Below are 10779 nucleotides of genomic sequence, written 5' to 3' on the forward strand. Positions count from 1 at the left end.
TAGTCTATTTAAAAAAAGAAAAAGACATGTCATACGTTTTTGCAACATAAAAACAATAGTACAGCTTGCTCAGTATGTAAACATCATAACCACAAACCTTCCGGATTCCTCATGCAGTTCCTTATGTGTGTGTGTGTGTGTGTGTGAGTGATTTCCATATAATCGCAGTCTGCATGCAGGGAGGATGGCATCCAGCTTCCTGTTTGCTTCAGGTTATGGTGACCGTCCACTCCTCCGAGTGTGTAACAAATCCTCCAGCGGGACTCATCAGCGCCTCTTTTTGAACTCTCAAGGTCCCTCGATTCCCAAGAATCCCCTGCGGTCACAGTAGTCAGCCGACTACTGAATGTGACATATGAACGTGAGCAATCTATATTTTTAAATGCCTATAGTGCATAATAACCATATAAGCTTATAAAATCGGAAAATGTACCTTCAATTGATGTGACCTAATGCATCTCGGTTGATTTAGATGTTACCCCATAAAGCACATTTCAGCTTGCCTGACTGAACATTTTTACAAAGGAAGCTCAGAAATTGTGCACGGACTAAAAGGACTTCTGTTTTTGTGGTCATCCAGCATGTGTAGATCACTGATGGAGCTCGGAGCTTCATTGACATGTCTGGCATCGCAGGAATTCTACACTTTACTGTTTACTATAGGCCCCCATGTGGCCCGATGCTTTTTCCCGCAACACTTAACAGAGTATAACACAAGCTTCGTTTAATAAAGCGTACTTTTTGGATACAGTAAAGAAAAATTCTACATAATGTTTTAAAACATTTACCACTGCATCAAACTTACAATTAAAAATGAGGGAGTATTTCATTCGTTTATTTTATTAACTAACACCACAGTAAAAGAATGTGTTACTAGGAAAATTAGAGAACTCAAAAAAACTATATATATATTGTTTTCTAGGATAACCAGCTTTTATTGTCAAATCAAGCATGCTTTTACTGATTTCTGTTTTTTTTTTTTTCACTGTTGTTTTGTGTTAAGATTTTGGATTCACAAGGAAAATCCCTTAAAGTTTATAGTATACAAGAGACAACAAATGATACATCAATATGAAATAACATCCATCTGAAATTGTCATCAAAAAACAACTTGAAGTGCATGCACATTTTTTTTTTCTTTTACTTGTTTTCATTTTAAATACAGCCATATGGTGTTCCTTTCCAGCTTTTCTTGGTCGGACATTTTGCTGCCAGGTTTTAGGAAGGCTGTGTGTTCATAATAAGTGACATTTGTTGCACAGGAATGTTTTACAGCAAGCAGAATTACAAGGTTGTGTGTGTGTGTGTGTAGACATGCATGCGTGTGTAGATCCCGTCTCCTGCAGTCGCCTCTTGGAGCAAGGTTGCTCTGTTTTGTATCTACAGTACTGTACAGTTGATTTTTCTTTGCCTTTCTGCCTCATTTGGGTGGTAAGAAAAAAAATCCGGTTTGTTGTGGATTGTCTGGTTTTTAAACAGTCAGGACAGTTTTTTGTTTTTGTTTGAAGGTAAAGAGAAAGACATTTTGGAATACATTTTTGGTCGATATTTGTTGTTGTTGTTGTTGTTTAAATCACTCTAAAATCTGATCCTAATACTGTCTTTGTCTTCAATGGTGAAGAATTCCGATCAAAGCTTCTTTTAATACTTAGGGAATTTTCAAACGTCGTGAAGTTTGGCTGTAATGCCCCAAGATTTGTTCTCCCTGAAAGAAAATCATAAAGTAACAATATATTAAACTACAGAGCAACCTTGCTTCGAGAGGTTTATGTTTACTAGTTGTTCTAGCATTCCCGTGCTTGGTATTTCTGTATAAAATAGCCATGTTCATGCATTAAAAAGCATTTTTTTTTCTTGACTACAGGGCTTTGGTTCAAATCCATGGGGCATTACTTTAATAACAGAATCAAGTCTGAAATCGATGTCAGAATGAAAGCAAGACAACGTTTGATCTGTCAAATCGGGTTGTTGTCTGTGTGAGCAGAAGTTGAAGTCTGAAAGCAACACAAAAATGGTTGGTGTAATGAAAAAGAAAACGCTTGTAAAGCAAAGTAGTTTTATTCACACAAATTTAATAAGATATAACAACTGTTTGGTCCATAAATATTTAAGGGGAAATAGTTTCTATACACCATCTTTTTTTCAAGAAACAAGGAAACATGGACAATCTTGATAGAACACGTACTGTACTATTAACACGAAGATCAATATATATGATTCTCGGATTTCCCAACTAGTTCTGAAAGAGTGCACAACTGCCGTCTATGACATCGCCGCCCCCCCCGTAACGGAATACACCATTCAAAAGATCTTCAGCAAAGAAATCAGATGAAAGACAGAACAGTACAAAACTAGTGAGGCTTTCAGAAGATGGAAATCATTTAACAAACAAACAAACAAACAAACGTGTATCTCCTGAATTTCACAAACTCTCGTCCAAGTCGCATAAGGCACATAGTAGAACTGAGTTAAGCATCTACTTCATGAAGTAGATCAAGTGGACCACTTTGCTCCACAACAGAACAAATTTGTCATCACAGAAGGAAATGTTTCACCCTAGCGAGGAGCCTCAACCGATTTTTTTTCTTCTTTTTTTTGGTCTGTTTGGTGGCAAAACGTAAAAAAAATCAAAACGGGGTGATGTGTGTCGTCCCTAATTAACTTACTGCTTAGCATTCACAAATCAGTAATAATAGTGTTCCTGTGGTAGAGCTTTGCGTTAGCAGCGCAAGGTTGTGGGTTCGATTCCCAGGCAGCACATAGGTAAAAAATGTTAGCCTGAATGCACTGTTAGTCGCTTTGGATAAAAGCGTCTGCTAAAAGCATACATTTCAATTTAATAATGCTTCCTACTGGGAACAATATTGATTCGCACCACATCGTGGCAAATTTAATGTTTCAAATTGTCATTAGAGTACAGCGTCAGTGACAAAACAGATCTAAATTGAGGTTACAGCATCCACTTGGCATGGGAAACATTCCCAATGTGCCTCCTGAACATATTTCTGGAAGTATCCTCAAATATATTTAAATTCCACTTCCGAAATATGTAGCCAACATAGCATGTGCTGTATGCTGACACACTTTATTTTAATAAACATGGCGGGTAAAAACTTAAATTATATAAATAAAATGAATCGCAACTGATCACAAAAACAAATCAGGTGACAAGTTTCTACAAACTCAGCTGCCACGCGGTTACAAATGCTATAGATAGTAGGTGTCGTCTTCCATTTCCAAAAGTCTTTCTGTGGTCGCCAAAGGGTTTTCCGTTTTGGAAAATAAAAATAGAATCTGAAAATAAAGGGGGTGGAGACAAAAAAAGAAAGAAAAAAAAGAAGCAAATCTGTGTTAGAAAAGGTTTGTCAAGGTAGTTTGTGGGGGGCTCCCGGATTCGTGGCTGTCCAAACTAGAGGTGACTGATGTTACTACGGTGATTGAGGGATTGGTCAGGTCTGTTAGTGTGGTGGCCGTGCCGGGTGGGGTCAGAGCACCGCTGTCGGACGAGGGCGGCGGAAGTGACGTGCCGTCAGCCTTATCAACACCCCCATTCTCCTGCCGCAAAACGTTCCTTCTGAATTTGGCCCGTGCGTTTTGGAACCAAACCTGCAAACCAATCCCAGTGTCTTTACTCTTTTTGAGCTTTGCTTCGAATTATTGCCATATTTTTGCCTAGTTATAAGTCATATCATTTACCATCACATACTTAATCACTACTAAACAATGCCAAAGAGAACCGAAAGCCAGTAACAGGGCTTAACTTTTACTAGGGATTCTACTGGAAAACATGGACCATGTCAAGCTTCCCTAATGGATTTTTTTTTTTTTTTTTTGGTGCATAAGTAATGCCCCTTGAATTATGCTTCTATTTAGTAAAAACTACATGACATTACACAACAAAAAAAAGATTGATGGATTGAAACGAAAAGCAAGGTGATGAGAAGGTGTCGGTGTGGATGTGGAATGAAGTTTACTGTTTGGCGACGCTCACCTGAAGAACTCTTTTGGTCAGTCCTGTCTTTTGGGCGAGCTGTTTTAAGTCCTTGGCATCGGGGTTGTGGTTTATGGCGAAGTAGGACTTCATGGTGCGAAGCTGATGGTGTTTGAATGATGTACGCATGCGCTTGGTCTTCTGGGACGGAGGGTAGGGCTGTTGATCCCGATCCAAATGGTCCGCATCGTTCTCGTTACAACCTGAGAGGGAGAAAAAGGCATTGAGAATTATGAGACATTTCTGAAAGAGTTCACACAGGTGAGGATGACATTTGACTTGGATATGACACGGTCAAACTCTAAACTGGTGATTAAAATACAGTGCAGTACAAGGTATGATATAATAATACACAGCCTAACTGCAATAAAAATAGATCATCTGGTGGAAATGTGATTTTAGGCAAATTTAACTTCATATTAATATTTACAATGAAATAAAAACAAAAAAAAACATTACAATTACATGACACAAGACTAAATTAAATTAATATGTAAATAAATGGGCAATTCACCACCAAAAAGCGTTTACGTATAATAACTAAATTCAAAGCAACTTCTTTAATTTATTGCGTTTAAATGTATAAACACTAATAACAGCAAACTACGTGCACAAAAAAGAAAAAAAAGCTAAAATGTAAAATATATTTGGTAATTGATTCAATCGATGCTCGTTTCATCTAACCGTTTACTTTTGTATTTACATCGTAAAATATCAACAAAAGCATTAATTAATAGGAATAATCTGAATTTATTCAGCTGTGAGGAGAACAAAATGTTCTCACGCGTTTGCTTCGAGAGGCAAGATTTCTTTCTTTTTGCCACTAGAGGTCTCTATCTACAAATGTCTATGCAACAAGTCTACTGTTGAATTGGGGTTTTTTAACGAATGCAAAAATTTACGGTGCCATTTAAAATGAGATGACATTTTGAAATACAAAATAAAAAACTGTTTGTATATAAAGAAATAATTCGAGCCCGTATTGTAAAACAATAGCAGAAGAAAAATAAAAAGGGATAAAACGGAAGACTAAAGATAAGTAGGCTAAAGTAAAAAAGAAAGAATAACTTTTACACCAAAAATAATGATGCTGAAATGACCGAAAAATTAAATAATAATAATCTAAAAAACAACAACAACAAAAAAAACATCAATAATAATTTGAGAATGATTACAACTGACAACCATTTCATTTTCAGACAAACTAGCTACAGTAAAATATTACAACGTTCACAACGCGTTCTGATTAAGTGATCCAAGCGTGCGCGTGCTCGTGTCCTGAGAACGGCTATGACCTTGAAGTGGCTGAAGTGGAACTGGTCGAGAGCCAGAGATTCCGACGTCACATTCAATTAACAGAGGACAATTAACAGGCAGATTACCCTTATTTCTCTGCATTCATGAAGAACCGGCAGAAACTTGGCACACAGAGCCACATTTTTCCAAACAGAGAGTAATTGTAACAGCCAAAACAAAACAGGCACAGCGGGGATGCATTATGACGTAGGTATGAATTAAAAAAGTATAAAAATGAAAGAAAAAATTACTGGTAATCTGAGTACAGATACAGGCCTGTAGGTGAGGGATCTACATTGCACGTGGGGCTGGGTTACGGGTTCACTCCTTTGAGATTTTCAAATGAGATGTTTGATGACGCGCTAATGAGCGATGCATAATTAATCAGATCCAATCGTCAACAAGACACAGGAGCAATATTTTTTCTCTCTCTCCAAAATAAAACCCGAACACAAAATTAATATCACACAGTGACGAGATAAAATTAAGGTAACACTTTACATTAGCTTACACTGTCTATATTACAAGAATCCCGTTTAGTTTATTAGCCTATAATACAATTATAGCTACTATATTATAAACAATGCAGATGTACATTTTTCGGTAAATTTGCGATACAGCGCGTATTTTGCTACACGCATCCAGGCTAAATATAATAAAACGATATTTAATGTCTGTAATATGCGTCTGAACACACGGAAAAGGAGACTTTTCACTTAAATCGAAAGTGTACATTAAGTGTGGGCTATAGTTTAAAAAAAAGAAAGAAAAAAAACCTAAGCTAAATCTTTTTCAAATGGTTATTAGAACGTCATAGCAGGTTTGTTACTATAGTCCAAGATGATCTGCAATCTTGACCAAGGCCCTGTCATCTGATAATCCATCTGACTCCATATCTAGACCATCTTTGACCAACTAATGGGCCATGGTCCAACGTGAAACAAAAAGAGAAGTAACGCGTGTGTATTCCCATGTCTATGCCATTCTGAAGGCTATTATAGAAAATAGACAGGCTCCTATACTTGTATGATGGTTTATGCTATGTTAGCCTATAACAGTGTGAAGAGTAATAATCATAATCTCGCAGGACAAGTTTTAAAAGTGTCCCGCTTTCTCTGAAAGACCCCGTTCATATGCTCTTAATAAATGTTCTTCATTGGCATTGATGGTTCCACAAAAACCTTCAAACATAAATTAAAATTCTTCACACTAAGAAAATAAAAAGGTTCTTTGGGGAACTTAAAATTGTTCTGCTATTGCATCGCTACGGAAACGCCTTTAGGGCACTTTAGATTCTCACAAATTATGCAATGCAACATTGCAGTATTTTGCAATATGTAAAATCAATAAGAATACCTTCGAGAATGCATTTTATTATTGTTAAGGGATTCTTCTGATTTTTGTTGATTCGTGCATTTGGTTGTCTGCTGATATTAAAACGCCAGTTAAATTAAAGTCAATTTCCCCCCTAATTCTAATAGCTAGTAGAAATCAAAGCAATGTTTATCGAAAGCTCAATTATTCACATTATGTAGCTAATTAAACTGCAAAATCAAAGTGCAACCAATGTAAATGTCAGGCTTCCATTTGAGCATCTTAATGCATATCTCACCTGAGTTGTACGAGCCGATATCTATCCCCATCGCCTGACTCTTCCTCTTCCTGGGCCTTCCTTTCTGCACCGAGCCGGTGCCATTGAAGTAAGGCAGCGCGAGCCCTCCGCCTTTGGCCGCTAATTCAGCGTAGTTTAATTGAGGGTGATACTCTCCCTGAATAAGCGTCTCAAAGTGGACCCGGCAGTAAACCAAGCTGTCTTTCATGCCGAAATGGTCGCCCGTGGTCAGTGTTTTGTTGCATGTGGTGCAGGTGAAGCAGCTCAGATGGTACACGGAGTCCCTGGCGCGCATCACCATTTCCGACGCGGAGATGCCGAGGTGGCAGCGGGCACATCTCTGCACGGAGAACCTTCTGGAACAGCACACGCCATTTATAATCAAACCAATCACTTAGATTAGAAATAACTCGTGAACGTGCATAATGGAATATTCACTGAAGATAGGCTATTACTTTAGAATCATCGGTTAACAAATCAAGGTAGGCCTAGTTAAGCAAAAATATATTATTTAACTTTATAAACAAAGTTGAATGTGTTTTTACTGAAACCAGAACACAATTATATCGGATTTTTCATTAGCCTATATATAACCTATATATAAAAATATATATAAAATGCTAGTTTAACATTTAGGTGACAATAAAAAAACGGCTAAGATTTAAGCTGAGAAACAAAAACACAATGCATAGACATGCATTCAGCATGAATTAATTAGACTTATTAGACTGATTTAAGCGTGTCAGTTAATTGGTCAATGGCTGCCTGTGATGTCACCACCAGTTTAAAAAGTTACTAACCGAACTGAATAAATTGTAGCATGTAAACCAACTGGTTTTATTCAAATTAAAAATATTATTTTTACATTACTGAACCAGATTATATAGCCTACATCAATTTATTACCAACAAAACTATTTTTTAGGAGCTAAATCAGGTGGAATTAGCTCTTTTTATTATGCTGGGCCTACTAAACAGGCCTAATGCACGATGCGTGAAAGCTTACCTGTAGTAATCCTCTTTGCAGTAAATGCTGCCATCCTTCGCGAAACACGTCAGCTCGGATTCAAGGGCCAGTTTACATTCACAACACTTGAGACACCTTAAATGCCACTGTTTATCCACGGCGAGTAAGTAGTATCTGTCGGAGATCTTCCCCCCGCAGCCGGCGCACAGCGCAGGCTTCTCTGGGCTCATAGAGGGCATGCTCTTCAAAAAATAAAACAGCGACAGATGGATGGAGTGAGTGGACGGTTTTTGCTCTCAGCTTTTGATGCCACAATAAATAACTACAAGTAAATAAAAAAAAAAAAACATCGCCTGAATAATTTTTGTTGTTGTTGTTGAATTAAAGTCTATAGGCCTATGTATTTTTAAAAAAGTGCAATTGTTATCTGAGTGCGAGCTGAATTATTAAGACAAAATTAGTTATAATGCTTTGTTATTTAAGTTAAGTTACAGCCTCCCTCTCTCTCTCTCTCTCTCTCTCTATATATATAGTACATAACCGTTTGTTTTGTTTTTCCTTAGATGTAACAGTGTATCTCTGTGGTCTATTCTATAAAATATAATTTGCACAATAAATGCTATGCAAATATAATAACTGTATTAATAACAACAATAAAACAGTGTAGACTATTCTAAAAATGTTACTTTTACACATTAAAATGTGCATGCAAAAATAATAGTACTAACAGCAACAACAAAAATTATTATTATTATTATATTAGTTTTTGCCAGTTTAATGTATTTTCAAATGCATGCTTAAATTATACAGATACTATTTATTTTATAGTTTTCCTTCGTGGCCCTATTCATTTAACAATTATCCTGTTGTGTTGGAACTGCTAAAATAAAATGTCAAATATTTGTGTAAAAAAAAAAAAGATGTAAGCTAGTTATAAAATATAAAATATAATGTTGGCATACAAACGATTTCATATGTATTCCTCCCTTTACATTTGAATCAAATAGCATGCATTTTACTTAGGCCTTTAAATTGTAATTGTAGCCTGATAGCCTAATTATAGTCTACTTTTGAAATCTCTCTGAATATGACTTCTTGTGTTTCTCGAGGCCTGCTAATATTTCAAAACGAGGATCGTACATTAAACCTAATTTTCGTCGCTGTGTTTTTAAGTGGGTTACAAACTGAAGTGTGCGACGAGAGAGTTTTTGGCGTGCTGAGATCTGCTTTGAAAATGCACGCTAAAATACAAGATCTTACCGTCTCTCGTCCGTTCACCTGAACGGTTTTAGCCAGCCGAGACTCCGTTTTAGATCTCCTCTCCATCTCCTCCATGATCCCTTGAATATGATCCCCAGAGATGCCGTGGAAAAGCATGGCTGCTGGACGCAATATGCAACTGCTTTCTTTCGCCTTGCGTCCCACAACTTCCATATACAGCTTTCCGGATCCTTAAAGCATCCGAATGGATCTACACCAACAAATTCACACAGATGCAATCAATGTTTTAAAAATCAAGCCGGTTGGATTTGATGGGTGGCGCAGGAACAGCAGGAGAACCAGTCCACTTCTCCACGGTCTTGTTGGGCTGGTGCAAAAAAAGTATAGTCCGGACGATAAAAGGCAAAGTTGAAGTCTGGAGGATGTTTTAAACGTATATTTTCAGATAGTCCCAATCTCCTACTGGGGATCCGAATGCTTGAAAGTCAGGTTTGGGACTGTGTGTGTTAGAGATCCTGTGTCCTATTTGTGAAGAGAGCAAACGCCTGCCCAGCTTGGGTAATTGGGTAGGAGGAGTCCTCCCTCTCTCCAATGCCACTGATTTCTATTCACCAACAAAGACCTGTCACTTTCTCTTCAAACCGATGCTGATGGGCAACCCGAGCTCGGAAAGCACTTGGTACAGACCTTTTACTTCTGTTTAGCTGGTGTTTTGACACTTTTTTTGTGAGGCTTTCTTGTAGTTTTCAGCGTACGCTTCTACAAATGCGTGTAACGGAATAGTCAAAGTGTAAGTGAATTACTTTGTAATTTGTGATTCACATTGAAATTCATCTGATCTCTCTGTAGTTTCGAGTTTTGGTGGAAAATTGCAATTGGGAAATTGTTTCATAGAGTTGGTTTGGTTTAGTTTATTATTGCAAATTACAGCCAATATGTGCACTTGAAAGCCTGTTTATGTTATTTACAATTAAAACCTTAAATACAGTATTTTATATTTTGTTGTTAATTTTCTCGCTTATATAGGCTATTATATATTTGCATGCATCACTCTGCACCTTGTAGAACATGTAACACTATTTGAGTCATGTATGACACATATAAAATGAAAGTGGACTAAAGTGGTGGTATAATTTAAAAAGTTGTCAGACTGCTTTATCAAGGTGTGTGTGTGTGTGTGTGTGTGTGAGGGTCTCTTTCTCGTCGAGCGAGCGAGGGAAGGGGGAGCGATGCTGTTGGGAGGAGGAATAAGCAGTTGTTTACATGCTTTGATTTTCAGATGTCAAACGCCAAATGCATCTCATTGCCACCGTTTCTTTATCTGTAGTCTACCAAGACATGCGAGGAATGGTCTAGAAATAAATTGGAAAATGATAACAATTAGGCTTACCTCCTTGGTAGCAGCCTAAATCCAATTAGTCGTGAAAGTAATGGTATCAAAGGCAGCATGGTTTATGTAGGCGATATTTATGCATCTCTTTATTTACTCACTCACTCCTTTCGTTCATTAATTTTATGAATTGTTGCTCAAGGGTTGAATTTTAAATGTACACACACCTTGCGTTAAATTAATTAATTGATATATTTTTAAATTAGGAATGAGTGAGCATCTTTCTCGTTTTTATTAGTACAGTAATAAGTCTATAGTTCAGACAGACAGCCGCTTTCTTGTGTCATTTTATTTTTCTCCTCA

General features: G+C 37.2%; 1 protein-coding gene across 3 annotated transcripts; it reads right to left on the reverse strand.

The window, feature by feature from the left end:
* Positions 1–827: 827 nt before the first annotated feature.
* lhx9 (LIM homeobox 9) lies at positions 828–9701 on the reverse strand. Of its 3 annotated transcripts, none has more exons than XM_052539281.1 (5): positions 9126–9701; positions 7905–8107; positions 6900–7255; positions 3992–4194; positions 828–1705 (listed from the first exon to the last, which is right to left on the reverse strand). In XM_052539281.1, exons 1-5 carry the CDS (start codon positions 9297–9299, stop codon positions 1649–1651), a joined length of 993 nt encoding a protein of 330 aa, XP_052395241.1. In that variant the 5' UTR covers positions 9300–9701; the 3' UTR covers positions 828–1648. The 3 variants fall into 3 exon arrangements, with proteins under 3 accessions (XP_052395241.1, XP_052395240.1, XP_052395239.1); XM_052539280.1 differs by lacking the exon at positions 828–1705 and adding an exon at positions 2040–3606 and having other exon boundaries at positions 6900–7252; XM_052539279.1 differs by lacking the exon at positions 828–1705 and adding an exon at positions 2040–3606.
* Between the last annotated feature and the right edge of the window lie 1078 nt (positions 9702–10779).

This window comes from Carassius gibelio, chromosome A22 (genome assembly GCF_023724105.1).
Source record: "Carassius gibelio isolate Cgi1373 ecotype wild population from Czech Republic chromosome A22, carGib1.2-hapl.c, whole genome shotgun sequence".
Classification (NCBI taxonomy): domain Eukaryota; kingdom Metazoa; phylum Chordata; class Actinopteri; order Cypriniformes; family Cyprinidae; genus Carassius; species Carassius gibelio.